General features: G+C 42.1%; 1 protein-coding gene and 1 pseudogene across 1 annotated transcript; both read left to right on the top strand.

Annotated features, from left to right (window-relative positions):
• The first annotated feature begins 11,048 nt into the window (after window positions 1–11,048).
• LOC141898970 (uncharacterized) lies at window positions 11,049–15,088 on the top strand. The gene is made up of 2 exons (XM_074785119.1): window positions 11,049–14,962; window positions 15,070–15,088. Exons 1-2 carry the CDS (start codon window positions 11,049–11,051, stop codon window positions 15,086–15,088), a joined length of 3,933 nt encoding a protein of 1,310 aa, XP_074641220.1.
• Window positions 15,089–15,128: 40 nt separating this feature from the next.
• Window positions 15,129–16,367, top strand: LOC141898969 (uncharacterized; annotated as a pseudogene).
• Window positions 16,368–19,927: the final 3,560 nt, after the last annotated feature.

Raw genomic sequence — 19,927 nt, 5'->3', positions numbered from 1 at the left:
GGAAGTTAACGGGATTAGTTTCGTTAGAAGAAGGGAGCTATTAGCTTTCATATCATGCTTGGATTATCAAAATCGGATGAAAAATAACGAAATAGTTACCGACTGAAGTTGAGTAGTTAGTGAGCGTCGTTAGCCCCCTTGTTATTTTATATATACTATATACATTGGATTAACAGATTATCGTTTTTACATTACCTACAACTCTGATACGAGCCCCTATGATTGAAGTGTCCTAAAAATGCACTACTTGAAAAAGAATAATTTGCCCGTGGGAAAACGTAGCGTTATGAACGATCTTATGTTTTTTTTTAGAAATATGAAATACAGTTTAGACGCTATTGTATTTCTTTATCTGTATAAGTGATCAGTACAACAGGTCTTTATGCTCCCTCGACCGCCGGCGGTGGTATTTAGATTCCGTCATGTCTGCCACCGCCATAGAATTATTTGCTATGATTCCTTAAGTATTCAAATACTGGGATCAGGAAATTCAACGTAGTTCAGAAGGGCATACAGATTTCCTCCGTCTGAATACACCGCCGCCGCCGCAAGTGACATTAGCCGACTGAATTCCGCGTTTGCCGACCCTTTTCAAACTTGGTACACAAGAAGGGCATCGCTTGGGGCAGAACCCTATTCAAAATTAGGTCACTTCGCTTCAAATCATGGCCTTCAATCATAAATTTGTTACACGAGCGCGGCAAAACCCTATTTGCTATTGGATCGATGCTATTCAAATAATGGCCACCAGGGGAAAACAGCCTAGCGGCTGCGACTGTACATGGATTTTTTTAGAATAGAAATATTTGCGGCGATAGTTCTAACCCATCTATCACAAACCCAGTAACATGTGGCGGTGAATTCCCGGCCAAGGCTCATTCAAGTCAAACTTGGAACACAGCTAGGAATTGGTCAGCAGTACATTCCTCATTAGGATAAGTTTTTTTGTGCATGATGCAACCTTTTAGAGGTTGATCAGTTTATCTAGCGCTTTGCATAATTGTGATTACCAATGATTACAAGCATACTGATAAAAATAATGATAATGATGGTAAACATGATGATTGATAACGATTATTGATAGTGAGGATAATGATACTATTTAACGTATTTCCGCCGAATTCTCTTGGATTTTACCTCACCGCAGAGATGTTAACCATCTTGATTTTGATCGACCCTCGGTTTTTCCCCAGGAGGTCTTAAGTAATTTGTATAGCCGTTACAATCAATTGTTAACGCTCGTGAAGGCCTGTATTGTTGCCTGTCAAGTAGAGAACTGCATTTTGCTTGTGTAGAATATAACTTCTAACTTTAAATGCTTTGACCACCCGTAAAACCATCGCATCCATCGTTAAGATCAAAAGGCACATCTTTACGCGACGAGGCAGATTATTTTCAACTAAAAGCACATTCACTCGCCAATGAATCAATCCCAATGAAGATTAAAAATCGGCAGATTTAGCCATTGTCATCAATCTAAAAAAAATTGAAAATAGCATATGGCAAGACGAGACATACGCTACTTAACAAACAGGCACACCCAGTCCTCATAATGTATAAGATTACATTTACTGCTTGGAAATTGCAACAAAAAGCAGTTAATATCGAAAATTTCTTGTGAAACTGCACTGGTTTTTTTGTGGGTCGTACTACTCGTTAGAAGTTATGTTATCCTCTACAGTTGGCTCTGTATCCGCGCGGGCTAAATGTGATAATGTTTCTTGATAGTGTGACGAGCATCTACAGAACAGATTTTCTTTTGATTATCAATCACACAATAAACTGCGAATGTCGGGGCCCGGAAAGCCCGATCGCCTATTGCTTTAACACTTAGATAATATTATTGCTGGTCATTGTGTTTTATAACCACTCCATATGTTCAGAAAATTTTTCTTTTTTTCAAATTTTTCAAAAACGCTTTTAGGTGCTCGATGTTGTATATAAAAACAACTAGGCCGTGACGGTTTCTAATTTTTAATTTCTGGTCCGCCCCTGGAAATTTGCCATTTTCCTCCAGAAGCCTGCCCTCTGAAATCACGGTTCCACCCCTGTTCTCATTTTGCATTGGCTATTTAACTGTCATCTTCAAACTGATTTTCTGTGTACCGTCGGTTTCATTACGTCGTCAATGAGAACGCGACAGAAATAATCGCAATATGCACTTTATCGCTGGGTGAATTTCCATAGAGTATAAAGAACCATCATTTATCGCCGCGAGAGGTAGATCAAAATGAGAAAGAACTAGAATGTCGCTGAGGAGGACTGATGCCCCCACATCAGGTGAAACGCCTGAGTGTAAAATACACCCCGAGTGTATGTCGACCTATTTCTGAAGACAGGAAATGAAAAATACAAAACGGCTACAGGTGACCTTGACCATTGACCTACAGGACTCGAAATCTAATCAGTCACTCACGGTATCTAGGATAACCCATCCATAGAATTTCAGAAAGTTATCTTAAACCGTTTATGAGTTAGAGCCCGGAAATTAAATTCACTAAATGGCTTTCTGCGACCTTGACCTTGGATGTACAGGACCCAAAATCTAAGCAGTTACTAACCTCATATAGTACAACACAACTGTTGAATTTGAAGAAAATCTGTTGAAGGGTTTTGCTGAATACAGTATGCTCCCCATAAAAAACCATATCACTTTATCTTTTGCATGGGTTAAAGATTTAAAGATGAGTTGTACATTCTTGGTGAATATTCTATTGTGATAAATCTAAATTTTTCAAAAACTACCATACTGTAATCTTTGTGTGTATAAAATCTTTGTGGTTTTATGTACATATGCAAAAACTATACAATTTTGATAGCATATATATACACATTTAATCAGCGAATGTGCACACATGTGATGATTTATCGGCTTTTATTTGAAATGTTTTGTTTACATATCATTTGTATATTGAACAGAGTTAATCGATATCGTATTAAATTCGTTCAGTAAATGTCGTAAAATTTTCAGTGTAGAATAATATTGATACATGTATGTGTGAAAATGTAATCATTTTTTAGAATAGTTTACATTGAAAATTGGATTCATTTCGTTGATCGATAATTTAATAAATGCGTTATACCTTAAGCAGAATGTTCTTGAGATGTGCCGACATCTATGCATATATACTTACGCATAGGTTATTGTAAGATTTTGCGGTGTTTGAACTTCGTCGAATCACCGAATGTGAGAAGCATATTACAAATAGATTGCTACCATCTGCGTATATATGTCTCTTATCTAATGATTAAGCCGACTGTGCAGATTCCTGGAGCGCCAACGGTGAATAAACAACTAGTTAAATACACAATAATAAACAGTTAATACACGAAATGACACATTCTAGCCCAAATGATCTAAATATGCTAGTACAAAGTTCAGTGTTAAGAAATTGACTGGATGTGGTGTGTTAGATAAAATTGAAATTTTCAGTGATTCAGCGAAGTTTAAACAACGGCAATTTGCCTTGTTGGAAGGGCCCAAAACAGACCAAGCTTTATCTACTCATTAATGACTACCAGTTCCACTTCCAATTCATAGTTATCGCCACTACTTAGCGCGAATATCGGTTTTCGTAGCCAATCGACTATTGGTCGGTGCCAATGACCGAACAAACTGTCAGCCATCTTGGGAATAGATCTGGACTCGAGTGACCATGTTGGGTTTCGTGACTCGCTATTTCCAGACTATCTTCGATTAACTGACATTCGCAAATGGTCGGCTACATACGTTACACCGATAACCGTAGTTTTCCTAGGCTAATCGGGAATAAAATCCAGTTAATGGAACAGCTGTATTTAGAGTGTACCGTAGCAGTTTGTTTCCAACTAAGCATGGGCCGCTGATAAAAAAGAGACTGTGATTGATGCAAATCTGTGTTATTATTACTATGTAAGAGAATAAATAATGGTAGTTGGAAAAAGTCTTTAACTTCACTTTAGAGATTATAATTTGTTCGACCTGATTGGAGACGATTAAATGAGGTAAATTGATCTGTAAATTCGGATCCATTCGGAGCAAGGAAAGCATGAAATAGCAAAGGCGTGTTCTATTGTATGCCTTCGTTAGATTTTGTAGAATAGCACAATACTGCGATCCAGTGTTCTTCTTGCTATCCAGATATATAGCATCTTTATGCGTGGCTTAGAACACTTAATGTAATAATAATAATAATAATAATAATATTTATTTACAGTCCGTTACATAAAATATCTCAACAGACTTTACAAATTGACAAAACATAAGACAATTGACAGATATATAAAATATTACCCAATAAAAAAGATATTTAATTTCAAACGGTTGCTTCAAGTAAAATCATTTGTAGTGCTGATTAAATAGGTGCGTTTTCAATTGCGAGGTAAAACTATTAAGGGAAGATAAATCGCGCATCGACTGTGGCAAAGCATTCCAAAGGCGGGGGGCTACCACCGCAAAAGCTCGAGAGCCATAAAATTCTTGGTGGTATCTCGGTTCAAATAATTTAGTTGCCACGGTCGAGCGCGTGTGTCTGGAAGGTGTAAGAGTGGTTAAAACAGACGAAAGATAGGCTGGTGCTTGGTCATGCAAAATTTTAATGCGCGATTGAACAGGGAGCCAATGTAGTTCATACAGTATAGGAGTTATATGCTCGTGCTTCTTATTTAGAGTGACTAGGCGTGCGGCAGAATTTTGAAGCATTTGTAGGCGAGAAATATAACAATTCGGAAGACCGTAGAGAAGACTATTACAGTAATCTAATTTGGAAGTTATAAAAGCGTGAATCAATCTTTCGGTGCTAGTGCGATCTAAAAACTTGCGTATTTTACCAATGCGATGCAGGGAGTAAGAAATCGATCTACAGACGTAAGATATATGACAAGACATGGTAAAATTATGATCGAAATAAAAGCCAAGATCTCTGACTGACTGACTGACAAGTAGCTATACTGTCATCTCCTATTCTAATACTTGATAGCTTGTCTCCCTTACGAAATTTTGACGTAAAATGTATAACCTCTGTCTTACTATCATTAAAAACAAGTCTATTGCACTTCAAGAAAGTAAATGTACAAGAAAGCATATTACGTGGGTAAAGTTTTTGGCAGTGTTTTACAAATTTGGATTTATTTGATTTAAGTGAGGTGTATGCCGGATCGCTTCTACTACTGCAAAAGTCATTTAAAACGACATATATTTAATATATAGAATATTTAACCGCCATGTATATATTCAATCTCAGTACAGCGCTGAGCTGCGCCGAGCACTGAGCCGTGTATGTAGTGTGATGGCAGAATCGGCGCATAATAAGCCGCGTATCATAGTATGCTACACTGAACTTGGGGATGGGCATCGTTTATTCACGCACATGCCAGCTGTTACTAGTTATATATTCCAGTTTTTAACCGAAGAAGACACCAAAATTAACGAAGCTTTATAGGCAGTTGTATTCACTTCATTTGACGCTCCTGTCAACAATATACCACAATTACTCACATACGTACGTATCTACATTTACAGTTGTAACGCCAAATTGGCAATTCAAACTGCCATTCGGAAGGCAGGAGAGTAGATTAAGAATGGATTTGAAATGCATACAAGAAAACGATAATAGCATGAAAACGCCATGTTGAAATAACACTCAATTTCGGTGTGACTAAAGCGGGTTTACGTTAAGTGCCGAATCACGTGTGAACTCGTTCTATTGGTGCCGTACTGGCATATGCGGCAATTCGCGAGTACGGTACTTGAGCGCCGAATCCTGTGTGAATACGCAGCTTGTGTACGCATGAAGGAACGAATGGACGGACCCCGGATGGATACAGTTCTCTTTTTCTTCATCTTTTTCTGAAATTTCAGTTGATTCAAATTCCAGACTGAGGATGAAACTACAGTGGAACGGCGTGAATTTCACAGGGAACAGATGTTTGTTATACCATTCTCCCTCGGCAGGGATTCGAACCCGATGGATTCACTACACCCAGCCACAGCACGACCCGTGGTATGCTCGATGCCATCAGGTTCAAACCCTGCCGGGAGGATGGTTATAACCGATATTTCGTTATATCCAGTATCAAATTCGTAATACATAGGCCGCAATCACACGGAGACGATTTTGCCCTTGCCACATTCGCACGGATCAGGCCTGAGTCCAATTTGGCCCGAGTCTAATTAGAGAGCGCGTTCACACGAAAACCACTCACTCGATACTTAACAATGCGCAAATAAAGTGAAATCAGTTTCTTTCGGATCCTAATAATTTTCGGTACCGGTTGCAATTCACACACAAGCATTTGTCTCAAGATTGGCTCGAACCTGGTCCAACGCTTTTGTTCGGGCGAAATTTGGAAATTTCGCTAAACAGGCTCAAGTCCACTTGGCCCCCGTTGTTTTGGGCCAAGTTTTGGTCGAGCCTAAAGCGCCCGTGTGATTGCGGCTATGCGTAACCTCCACTTAGATTCCCCAGGCAGAAGCCGAATTCGGGTCAAGAGCGTCTCTATGGTGAAGCACACTACGCAGTCATACCTAGATACAGAGTGTTTCCCGAACGATCTTGTCTGAGTGATGTAAACTATTTACCTATATCTGGTGACCCCTGTCCTTTCAGTCTAATAACATACGTTTTCAATAAAACAACCGTGCACTCCCCAGACAGATCTACGTAGGGACCTATTTCGAGGGTGTTCCAAATTATAAAAGACCACTCAATATTATTGGCTTTTGTATCCATGCCCTTGGACATCCCCGATAATGTTGAAATTATCTAGTGTTACATAGTGGGCTTGTATGCGATTAGCAAACATTAAAAGAAAGTCATGGGTTTTGCTTTGTAGTTTCAGTCTTTCTTCTTGATCTTCTGATAGTCCATTCCCATCGTCGTTGATGAAGGGTCCTATGTCTCGTTACTGATGATCTTGAGGTAGGTATCTGGTTAATAGAATGGTATTGATATATAGCCCATGTACTATATATATATATCATTTGTTACAACATTTCATCCCATGATTCATCTTCATTTCATCTCCTCATACATTTCATGTAGAGAGTTGAACCGTTGGTCAGTTTACCATATCGGGTAAGGAAATCCGATCCCGACGGTGAGATTCTCTACTCCCATCATTTTAGAATATAGTAGGATCCCTCCCTCGATCATCACCATTCGTACCTCTACACTCATCCTGAGCAGTCGGTAATAAACGTTCAATACATATATCTGAATTCGCGAGTGGTCATTTCTCCATTTTACGGACAATCATTTCACGGACAACACGTATCACATATCTGAGCTAGTCCCATATGTCATTTGGTGGAGGGTTCCGGACTTTAATCAACCCTTCGAGCTACACACTGATCTGTTCTGTGTCAGCGTATTGACGGTCACGAACGCGTGATTGCTTACGGCAGACGAAAATGGGCCAAACTAAATCTAGAGAAAACCCAACAAAAGACAAAGGAACACCACGACAATCGATTTAAGGCCACTGAGCCACCGTACGCGGAGGGTGACTTAGTCTGGCTCCATAATTCTAGAAACATCAAGGGCCTCACTAAGAAGCTCCTGTACCCGTATCATGGTCCATATATTGTCACCAAGAAAGTATCACCTGTCAATTACATACTCAAAACTCAGGCAGGAAGAGTATTGCGAGCTCCGGTCCACGCAAACAGACTCAAGACCTATATCCACCCAAAAGACAGACCCCTAGATCGGTCAGATGACGACGGTGAGCTGACGAATCAGATCGGTGAGGCAGACCAAACCTTCCCCGACAACGCCCAAACTGATCACAGAGAAAGTGACGAAACTTATTCCGTGGAGTGTTTGTTAAAATCGCGGAAGCGAAAAAATAAACGTCAATATTTGGTGAAGTGGGTCGGTGACTATCCACCGTCCTGGGAGCCGGCAAGCAATATACTAGACAAACGGCTGATAGAAACACTTAGATTGTCAAAAATTAAGAAAAGAAGACGCTTAAAAAAGAACTGACACTAAGTGATACATCGCTGAGTATACATTGGACACTAAGTAACCGTAATATTCTACCTATTTGTAATCCCGATCTATTTGTTATTCACCAATGTATACTCGATTATCCTATATATCATAACTTGACCATATGAATCGCTAATTTGTACTCGTACATGCTATGTATTAATTACAGAGTAAGCCTTTTTACAGTTTCCAGGCGCCATTTTTTTGGGTACCCACCGGGTCCGCATTGTTGAATTTTTTGTCCCTATTTTTCTCCGGTTTAATCTTTTTATTTCGTTCATATTTCTGGATTTGATTAAGATAGAAACAAAGTAGAAATATCGATGAACTCGGCTGATAATAAACTTTTTTATGATATCACTCATTTATAAAGTTAATGCAACAATGTGCGCTGGTGAAGTTATAAACATTGATATCGTCTTCCCGATAATTCAACTTCAATTATTGCTCATCTCATTCAAAAGTTCGTAATTCTTACAAATATTAATCTACATTTTTGAAATTTTCAGGATCAATAGCCATCCATATGTGGTCTTATATACCTTTTACCGTTTTCAATTATCTTTATTAGTTTTTAAGTAATTGCGAGTCAAACTTCCAAAACACGTTTTCTAGAGTATCATGTGTGCATATTTATATCAAGAAATTTGCCAATTTAACCGGTCCTACATTGTTAAAATCAAAATTTTCAGTAACTATGGAAACAAGGGCACCTAGTTATTTGAAAAAAATGGTAAATAGAGATATATTTCTAGTAACACAGGGACAGACTACGGGTTTGGAGGGTCGGTAGTCCGGACCCCTGCTCCTTCCCATTAAGATTACCATCTTTGTCAAGACAGTGATCGCATAAAACTTACAAATCTAACATTCATCCTCTTGCAAATTAAATTGTTTTGGATGTATTTGTTTCAACCCCGAGGGACACCCTACTCACAGCCTTAATCTACGGGAAATGTCCTTATTTTTGGACCCCTCTCCCAATCTTCTAAGATAGTCAAAAAAGTCGAAATAAGTCTTAGTGTCAGGCATTTAATTTTCATTGATCTCCCGTCTATATTATATCGTTTCACAGTATATTGCATCAATGAAATATGGCCGTTGGCAGGTGATTCTGGAGCCAGTTGCTCAAAAGTTAACCATCAGAAATACCATGGTGTAATGGCGAGCGCTCGGTCTTCAGTTAAATACCGGTACCCGAATTACATTTTTGAATTTTCAGCAGCAGCTCCACGCAAATGGAGGCAGCCACGGCTGTGTCAAACTTGACGCTTGCAAACCGTTGGATCGGGTTTGCTTTTTTGAGAACGTTCGATGTTCGATCTTTATTACTGATCGTGACACGAGCTGGAAGGTGTTTCAAATTGAATTTGAATATATTAGGCTTAGTCGATTGTGTTGGAAAGATTGGAACTTTGGAATATATTAGTATATATTGAGGAACATAACATTCGTTTACTTTCTGTCAAAATTGATCTCGTGTGTTTGATAGTTGTTTTGAGATTTGGCACGAATTCTAAGTCAGTTTTGATCATACAAGGTCTGTATTAGCCCACTTCACGTAAGTAGCCATGCAAATTTGCGACGGCAATGCGACGAAGCATTGAGACTGTGGTCCTCATACATGTGCCACATAATGTCTGACTTTCACATTTGCAATCGTATACCCGTACGTGCAGTTTTGGAATCGAATGAAACACGTTGGACAAAATGATCTGTTGTGAACCTAGGTAGCTGGTTAAAGCAACACCTGGGTTATTTTGTTTATTTTGACAAATCCTAGAGAATATATATCTTTAATAACCATTTTTCAAAAACCTAGGTGCCCTTATTTCCATGGTCACTTAATAAACAAAGTAGGAACCGGTGAAATTGTGAAATTTCCTGATATAAAGATGCACCCAGGGGACCCGGGAAAACGTGTTTTGGAAGTTTGACTCGCAATTACTTAAAAACTAATAAAGATAATTGAAAACGGTAAAAAGTATATAATACCACATATAGATGGCTATTGATCCTGAACATTTCAAAAATGTAGATTAAAATTTGTAAGAATTACGAACTTTTGAATGCGATGAGCAATAATTCAAGTTGAATTATCGGGAAAACGATATCAATGCTTATAACCTCACCAGCGCTCATTGTTGCATTAACTTTATGATCGAGTAATAAACTAATTATCAGCTGAGTCAATCAATATTTTCACTTTGTTTCTATCTTTATCCAATACAGAGATATGAACGAAATAAAAATATTAAATGAACCGACTACATGAAAGAAAACGAAATTTGCCTACTAGAGCAATGAATTAACTCTACCAATTCAAAATCTATTTCAGACACAGACTCAGTGTTGCACGATGATCAACGCGGTAGTCATAGCGTTCTTTATTCACCTTTTTCTTTTTTTACTCACTCGAGTGGATGGTGCAACCGGGAATGAAAGGGTTATATTAAGAAAGAATTACGGCATCCTTTTCTCGTTTCAGAGCCAGATTGATAATGCGGGCTCGTATTGGAGCCATACATATTCATTACCATGGATTCAGTACCCTATCCCCTTTTTGAAACCACCGGTCTGTCCGCCAAATGGACCAATCTTATGAAACTATCACAGCTATCTTCGCGTAACTCGGCACGAATTTCGGATCTTAGTACATCAGTCTCCGTTGTCAGTAATTTCATTCAGTATTTTGCAGCTTACCAGGAAGCAGCTATGTGTCGATAATTTCTCACCGCTCTCCGCGCTCTCACGCTGTCACTATAACTTTCTTAACTCCAGTTTATTTAGATTAGCTTATTCGGACCACATGTGCGACCCAGCAACACGGCATACTGTATAGTGAGAAATAAACATATATCTTCAGTTGTAGTAAGGAATCCATCGAGTTCGCGTCGTTTTCTTGAGGTCTCTGCCACTCTACTGCAGCCTCGGGCCTTGAACCCGTAATATTTCACATGGTGCCGTGACCAGGATTTGTTAGGAATAACATCAGATTAACGCACAACTCACAACGCAATATCAGGATTTTACATTTCACGACGCGAAAGTTAGCGACAGGATACGGAATTTAAGATGACTAAACCGAACGCAGCCTCCACCCTGGAGACGCAGAGAAAAAAGCGAAACGCTCTCCAACAGGCCTTCGAACAGGCGTACGATACCGCAGAAACGTTCATGGAACATTCAACAGAACCTGCAGAGTTAGAATGTCATCTAGACGAGCTGAAAGCAAGATTCGATGCGATCTTGACGCTGGATGACGAAATCGAAGGCCAGATGGCCACCGGGGCCTCCGAAGAGACCCTGGCCGATGAGATGAAGACGGTTAGCGACCAGAGAACGTCCAACCGCACACGAATGATGAAGGTTAGAATTTATATAGAGAAAACTAGAGAACAGAAAAAACCCGTCTATAACAGCTCAACCACAGAGAAGAAGACCGCTTTATTACCGAAAATAAAACTGCCCACCTTCGACGGAGAGTTCACCAGATGGAAAGCGTTCTGGGATACCATCGAAGCTGATGTAATCAACGCAGAATACGCGGACATCACGAAATTCATTCATATAGTAGGGCAACTGAGCGGAGCGGCTCTAAATACGGTCGTCGGGATCGACGCATCGGCAGAAAATTTACAGACTCTCGTGGATATTCTGAAAGACCGATACGGTCAACCGCGAAAAATAATTCGCGCGCACGTGAATAATCTGTTGGACACACCAACACCATCCGCGAATTTCCATTCTCTGAACGAATTTTACAACAAGATTAACGGAGATCTTCGGTCGATAGCGTATTTGGGAGTGGAAAATGAGAAATGCGCGGCTTATATCGTGCCTATCATTGAACGAAAGTTACCGAAACAGGTTCGCGACAAGATGGGCACAAGCGGTGAAGATGCCGAGTTCAATTTGCGTAAATTCATGTCGTCGCTCACCGAGCAATTGGACAATTTGGGCGAACGAGCCGAGTCTTCTGGCAATCCGCTGCCGGCGTCATCCGCATGCGCTCTTATCAGCAATGCACAGTTCCAGAGGAGAAACCGGTGCCCGCTCTGTGCTCTTCCGCACTCCGTTATGTCGTGTAAACTAACCGTGGGAGAGAAATTCGAAGCGATTAAACGGAACCGGCTTTGTTTCAATTGCTTGAGTAGCAATCATTCGGCTAAGGCCTGTTCCAACGCCGGCCGGTGTCGAACATGCGGCAAAAAACATCATTCGGCCATACACGGGCATTACGGGCAATACGGAGACGCGCCGCAGCCGTCTCGAACGGAAACCGAGCAACACTGTTCCATTTTACAGCACGAAGAAGTCCGGAAGGATTCGCCGCAGGGGCAATCTCGATTACAGTGCACGGATGAAACAACGCAAACGCCAGAAACAGCGACCGTTTCTTCAGTTTTGGACGACGAAATCGTGTTACTGGAGACCGGAAAAGTCGGCCTATCACACGGAGATAGGCACATTACAGCCGGCTGCCTCATAGATAGGGGCAGCATGCTTTCGTATCTGCGAAGAGAAGCAGCCGTTCGATTACGTTTACCAACGCACGGCAAACATACGCTTTTTGTCAACGGATTTGGTGGACACACCACGAGGAAGGAATACGACTGCGCGTACGTTAGTGTAGACACCACCGAGGGTGTTAAAACGATAGCCGTCCTGATCACCGATCAAATCGTGAAACCCATACGGCAAGAGCAGTGGGCACGATGCCTTAATTACGACTACATTCGAGAATTACCGCTCGCGAATGATTTCAGAGACGAAAAATTTGTAGTCGACCTACTAATCGGTTGCGATTGCGCGTTCCTAGAAAACCGCATGGTCAAGGGAGACGGACCCACCGTCCAACATTCCAACCTGGGATGTTTTGTATCCGGACCCCTGATTTCCAGGAATTGCCGGGTGCACGGAGTAGTGGCCGCGGGGTCACTCGACGTCGGAGAAACTCCCAAGGAGATCGACGAGGAAGCCGAGAGACTGGACAGATATTTTCAGTCCACCCCCATTCACTGCGCCGACGTGAACGATTCCGAATACGATAACAAATTCAAACGGGACTACATGGACCAATTACAGTACCGGAACGGTCAATATTTCGCACCCCTACCCTGGAGACTCGACCACCCGGAGTTAAACACCAACTTAGAGGCCTGCAACAGCAGAATCAGGCAAGTCATGCACCGTTTAAAGAAATTAGATCTGGTGGGAGAGTACGTAAAGGTCATGCGCGAAAATATAGAAAAGGGGTACATTTCTGAACTCGACGAGAAGGACGTGGAGGGCTACTTCATGCCCCACTTCCCAGTCCTGCGAAACAGCGCTACGACACCAGTAAGAATCGTCTTCGACGCCAGCTGTGGGAGCCCGTCCCTCAACGAATGTCTGTACGAGGGGCCTAACATGATCAGGGATCTCACAGAGTTGCTTCTGTTGTTTCGCACGAGAAAGATCGCTCTGACAGATATCGCCAGAGCCTTTTTGTGCATCAGGCTGAAACCAGACGATCGGAAATTTGTGAAATTCCTGTGGTACAAGAATAATGACGTGTCAAAATCTCTCGTTCCCTACTGCGCCAACACGATCATATTTGGCAACGTTTCGTCACCGTTTACGCTGGCAATCACATTACAGAAACACCTCGAGGGATACCGATCTCTCATCGCTTCCGACGTTATGAATAAGCTATACGTTGATAACCTGCTGACAGGTGTCGACTCTGAGGCCGAAGCTTTGCGCTACTACCACGAAGCGAGGGAAATTATGCAGCATGGGAGCTTCACCCTACGACAATGGGCCAGCAACTGTCCAGCTGTGAATGACCAGGCCAGACGCGACTTGGTGCACGACCAGTCGGATTCGGTTACGATTTTTGGATTGAAATGGGACCCAATCACAGACACGATTTTCTTGGCCGGAAAACAATTTGAGGGAGACAGAGATCTCACCAAGCGCACCATAACGTCACGAGCGGCGTCGATCTTTGACCCGTTAGGACTGATCGCTCCGCTGACAGTTCCAGCTAAGCGGTTCATCAATAAACTGTGGGTGGACAAGGACTGGGACGATCACCTGAACGAAACAGAGAAAGCGGAGTGGACCACCATCCAGCAATCACTGGTGCGCGCCAACAACTTCAGACTACCTCGCTGGCTGGGTGGCGACATCAACGTACCGATAACAATCATGACGTTCTGTGACGCCTGTCCGAAAACAGCGATCGGATGCGTCGCCTACGCAATTCAAGGGGAAAAAGTAGCGCTTCTCGGCTCGAAAAACAGAGTAATTTCACAAAAAAAGATGGCCATGGGCGCCCGATACGCGGAACACATATGCGAGATTTACCGCAAGGAATACCCTGAGGTGAAGACCGTCTACGCCTCCGACTCAGAAATCGCTTTGCATTGGTTGAAATCCAACAAGACTCTGCCTCAATTCGTCAAAAACAGAGTGGATTTGATTCGCGCCAAATCAGAGATAACCGCGTGGGCGCACGTGCAGACAAAAGAGAACGCGGCAGACATTCTATCACGGGGAGCCACCGTGGAAGAATTGCAAACGTCATCGTGGTTAACAGGGCCGGATTGGCTGAAAAAAGAGCGCGAAAACTGGCCGCTCACCTACGTCTCAGAGTTGAACGTATCATCGACTTGTGTGATGACCGCTGCCCTAGAAACAGATTGCGAATTCGCGCCCGATAACAGGTCACTGCCAGTACAGGATATAGCGGCTACGATCGACGTAAACGAACACAACAATTACAACAATTTACTACGTGTAACGGCCCTGGTGAACCGAGCTTTCAAACCAGGCATCAACAACAGACGTGACCTATCAGCTGCGGACATCAACACGGCGGAACACATGTGGATACGGAGCGCACAGCGAGCTGCATATAGAGATTGCTATGATTACTTAGCCGCTCCCGTAAACAAACAGAAGAAGATGAAATGTCCAGCCACCGTTTCGCAACTAGGCTTGTATATAGACACCAATGACATAATCCGCTGCGCCGGGAGGCTTAGAAACGCACCGATCGAGACCGAGAGAAAGCACCCAATGCTACTGAACAGCAACTCATATTTAGCTACATTAATCGTCAGTGACAGTCACAGCAAAGTAAAGCACTACGGCGTCGGAGCAACAATGAACCACATTCGTAGTAGATTTTGGATAACATCACTCCGATCACTTGTCAAGAAACAGTTAAAACGCTGCATTGTATGTAGGAAGATCATGGGCAGACCGTATGAGAGGCCGGCAGACGCCCCACTACCAGATTTCAGACTAGAATATTTACGGCCATTTCAAGCTACAGCAATGGACTTCACCGCGCACATTTACGTGAAAAGCAACGAGAACAGGAAAGTCTATCTGTGCGTATTCACCTGCTGTGCCACAAGAGCAGTGCATCTTGAGATCGTGCCAGATATGTCGACTCCGGCTTTTCTAAGAGCTTTCAGGAGATTCGCGGCGTGCTATTCAACACCCTCCTTACTATATTGCGACAATGCGAAGACTTTCACAGCAGCTGAAGCCGAGCTCGAAAGAATATATAAGGCGATCGGAAGCTCGGAAGTGAAAGACTACCTCGCCGGTAACCGTATTACATTTAAGCGCACCCCAGTACAGGCCTCGTGGTTTGGAGGGGTCCATGAGCGAATAGTCGGTGTCGCGAAGTCAGCACTAAAAAAATGTCTTGGTAGAGCTCTGGTATCATATGACGAGTTGTCTACTTTAGTCCGCGAGATTCAAGCTACCATCAACAATCGACCGCTGACGTACACCTCGTCCGACATCAACGACTTGTCGCCGCTAACACCGAATCATCTTCTCTATGGGCATGACTTGAACGCCATTCCATACGAAGACGCGGAGAAAGTATTCGATCCGTCGTTCAACGTCAAGAACGAAGCGCTAGAAAGCATAGCACACACTCGCAACAAAGTTCTGAACCATTTCAGGAACCGTTTCATGAGCGAGTACCTAGCGGTCTTACGTGAAAGACACTGCTACGAGGCTCGGAAGTACGCGAAATCTGTTGACGTCGTCAAACGAGGAGATGTCGTACTCGTCCATGATAAAGACCTCCCACGCCGATAGTGGAAACTGGGGGTCATCGAAGAACTGTTGACCGGACAAGACGGAGTGACGCGCGCAGCCACGGTTCGCACTACGGCGGGCAAATCTAATCGAGCGATCGCCAAATTGTATCCGGTCGAGCTGAACGTGGGGCTCAAACAACAGAACGCCACTCAACCGGCGGCAGACCATTACGCAACACGGCCCCAACGGGCAGCCGCAGACTTGGCACGAGCCAAAATACGAGAGCAGTTAAGCAACGAAGCGACCACGAGCATGGTTGCCGCTTTAACATCGGCTTAAACACAGTCGGGGTATGGCTTGAGACCGGTTCACTTAGGTGGTCCGAGCTCAAGAAAGGAGCAGTGAGACACCTCCTTCCCTCCATAGTCTTTAGGGTGGCGCCTTGAGCAAGCGCTAGCAACCCGTTTAGCTTCCCTAACCAGGTTACGGGTTTCAGGTTGGACACGGATGATGTGAAGTAGAATCAACCCTGGTCGAAACGATTCGAGATTCAACCCAGAGTTCAAAATTTAAAAATTACGTACTAGAATAGATTATTTCATGCTGTATTAATTAGTTTAGGATTATGTGTGTATAAAAGGTTTAAATCGAATTGTTTGGCTGGGTTTCGCACTTGTGATGGTTATATGTCATTTACACTAGCGAATTATTGTGAAATAATTAATTTGCCCGGGCGGGAGTGTCGATAATTTCTCACCGCTCTCCGCGCTCTCACGCTGTCACTATAACTTTCTTAACTCCAGTTTATTTAGATTAGCTTATTCGGACCACATGTGCGACCCAGCAACACGCCATACTGTATAGTGAGAAATAAACATATATCTTCAGTTGTAGTAAGGAATCCATCGAGTTCGCGTCGTTTTCTTGAGGTCTCTGCCACTCTACTGCAGCTCCGGGCCTTGAACCCGTAATATTTCACACTATGCAAACTGAACTCGAGGCACGCAATTGGCGCAATCAGGTGTTCAAACCCTGGTTGACGGCTACTTGCCGATGAGTCTAGTCCCTACCAAAATTATGGCTAATACAATTAAGTCAATTCGTGACCTGCTATCCCAAGATTACCCAGGCTTTTCAATATCTTATCCAGACCCTGGTATTATTATCAAGTTTGGGACATCCTTTACACCAGGACAGACAGAGCTGTTTATATTACGGTCAAGTTCCCAATTTCAAAAATTAGCACAAAATTTAATATATATTCGATCTCCGCTATTCCTGTACCAGTCAATGCCTTATCAGATAACTGTACTCTAATAAAAGACCTTCCGGCATACATAGGTGTTACTAACTCGGGAGACTTCTATACTGAACTTGACACAGGCGACTATGCAGCATGTGACGGTAAAGGTGTGAAGGTCTGTCCGACGGCTAGATCTATGAGGTCGCGCTCTGTATCCAGTTGCGCGAGCGCACTGTTTTTCAACGATCACAACAACATTATGCGTCTTTGTGACACTAGGTACCAGGAATCCGGACTCTATGAGGGAGCCCTAGACTTGGGATCCGGAACGTACTTAGCGAGCGGCAGGGACTCATCCTGGTCCATGACCTGCCCCGGCAAGCCTGTAAAAGCTATAACCGCGTGCACAATGTGCTTAATAAAACTACCGTGCGGGTGCGGAATAACATCATCTAAATTCAAAATCCCCGCGAAAATTACGAACTGTCACAAAACTGACATGTTACCAATCTATTCTCACCCAATAAATCTACCAGTTATTTTGGCGTTTTTCAAGCATCTTGATTTCAATAAGAGACAACAAATTTTGGATACGGAAAGTCACTCGTCTCAAATTCACCAAGTGACTCTACCGGAGATTAAATTAGTTCGAGATAAATGGAGCCAGGTAGCTCAAAACGAGGGAAAATTTACCGCGAATTTCAAGAAGCTGACAGAAAACGGACACAAAAAGGTAAAACTATTCGCTACTAAGGCTGATGCGCTTCTATCCGCCAAATGGACCAATACGGATTCATTCATTCCTGGAATAAGTCAGGATCGTTTATTGACGTCAATATCTCCATTTCTAAGCTTAATTTCATTAGCATTTTCAGTTTATTCAATCATATTTACACGGCGAACTCTTTCCACAATAGCTGCAGCCGTTATCGCATCGGGTCAACTACCTGCGACCAACGCATTTAAAGATAAGATAAGATAAGATAAGATATTTATTTCACTCCAACCATAAGAATGGTACGTGGAGGCAAGATTGAATACAAAATATGGAATATAAAAATTTACAAAACATGAACAGAATTATATACATATATACAAAACAAAATAGGAATTAACAAAATTTAATATCAAACTTTCAGTAATAAAACTATTTACAAACAAAGCAAGTACAGAGATTGAATTATATACAGCAAGATATATCACACGTATATACACAATTCACTGGAGGGATTTGTATAAACTTAAACCTAACTGGATAAATTTAGCTAATTGTGGGGTAGGATTCCTTAATATTTCCAAGTTTCTGGACATACTTAAATGGATGGAATTATCACGCAGATCACTTAGCAAAGTGCAGTCATAAATGAAGTGAAGCTCATCTCCTACGGTGTTACAGGCAGGGCACAGTCTTTCACTTCGGTCTATATGAGCGTTCGATCGATTATTTACCGGTAATAAATAGGAACCAATTCTGAATTCGAATAAGCTATGCACGAGACTTCCGTCAAGTTGAGTTATATATTTTTTCAAGCCTAACATCGTTCTTATATAGTTTGAAATTAACATCTGCTGATCGTCATTCACTTTTTGAAGCATTTCTTGTACGTGTTGGTCACGGAGGACTTGTTTCACGTACTTGGAGAGCGTTTTATAATTTTCCGTGTATTGCTGTAACCATATGTAAGATAAGCCAATGTCGTCAAATATTTTCTTTATATACAATAACCAAGGGGACTTGTGTTTTTCGCGTACATACAGATTGGGGGATATACGGTACAGGATTGCATTAAGTTTTGATTCTTTGCCGGTAACAGTTTTAAGCCAAAAGTTTACCATCCTCCGTTTTACCTCGATACTCATGGGGTACCGCCCAAGTTCAGCTAATACCTGCAGGTTGTGCGAATATTTTGACACTTTCATAATAATTTTGCAAAACGTACAGTGCAGACTCTCTAACAAATCGAGGCTTTCAAAGCCCCATATCTCACAACCATATAACGCAACGGGTGCGACGCACATATCGAATAGTTTCAGCAAAACATCTATCGGGAGCTTCAAGCGTCTGCCTTTTTGTATTACCGAGAACATTGCTCTCATTGCCTTGTCATATAGATATTTTTTTGCTTTGGCGAAGCTGCCATTCCAATTGAACTTAACTCCCAGGTATAGATAGTCCTCAACGATCTCAATCTCATCTGTGCCAAACATAAACTTTGTATCTATCTTGATCCTACATTTACTTCTTGCAAAAATTAAAACTTTAGTTTTACGTCGACGTAATTATCGTTTTCTAAACAATATGCATACAAAGTATCCAGCTGCGACTGCAGTGAATTTTCATCCTCAGCTAAGATAACTGTGTCATCTGCATACAAAATAATAAATAGATTTAACAGGGTGTCAAGATCATGATCGCAGTCCGAATTCAGCTTTTCTATAAATGAGAGAGTTGGATTACCATTTCCCACGAAAAATGCCTCTATATCATTTAAATAGAGTGAAAATAGGATTGGTGATAGATTTTCGCCCTGTCTCAAACCTCTGCCGGCAGTGAAATATTGTGAGGTATTGCCATTATATTTTACGCACGATTTTACAGAGTCGTACATGCTTTTAATAACGTTCAGGAAGTTTCCTGTAATACAATTACTAATAA

This window comes from Tubulanus polymorphus, chromosome 2 (assembly GCF_964204645.1).
Source record: "Tubulanus polymorphus chromosome 2, tnTubPoly1.2, whole genome shotgun sequence".
Lineage (NCBI taxonomy): Eukaryota > Metazoa > Nemertea > Palaeonemertea > Tubulaniformes > Tubulanidae > Tubulanus > Tubulanus polymorphus.
This window is presented reverse-complemented; position numbering and strand designations above follow the sequence as displayed.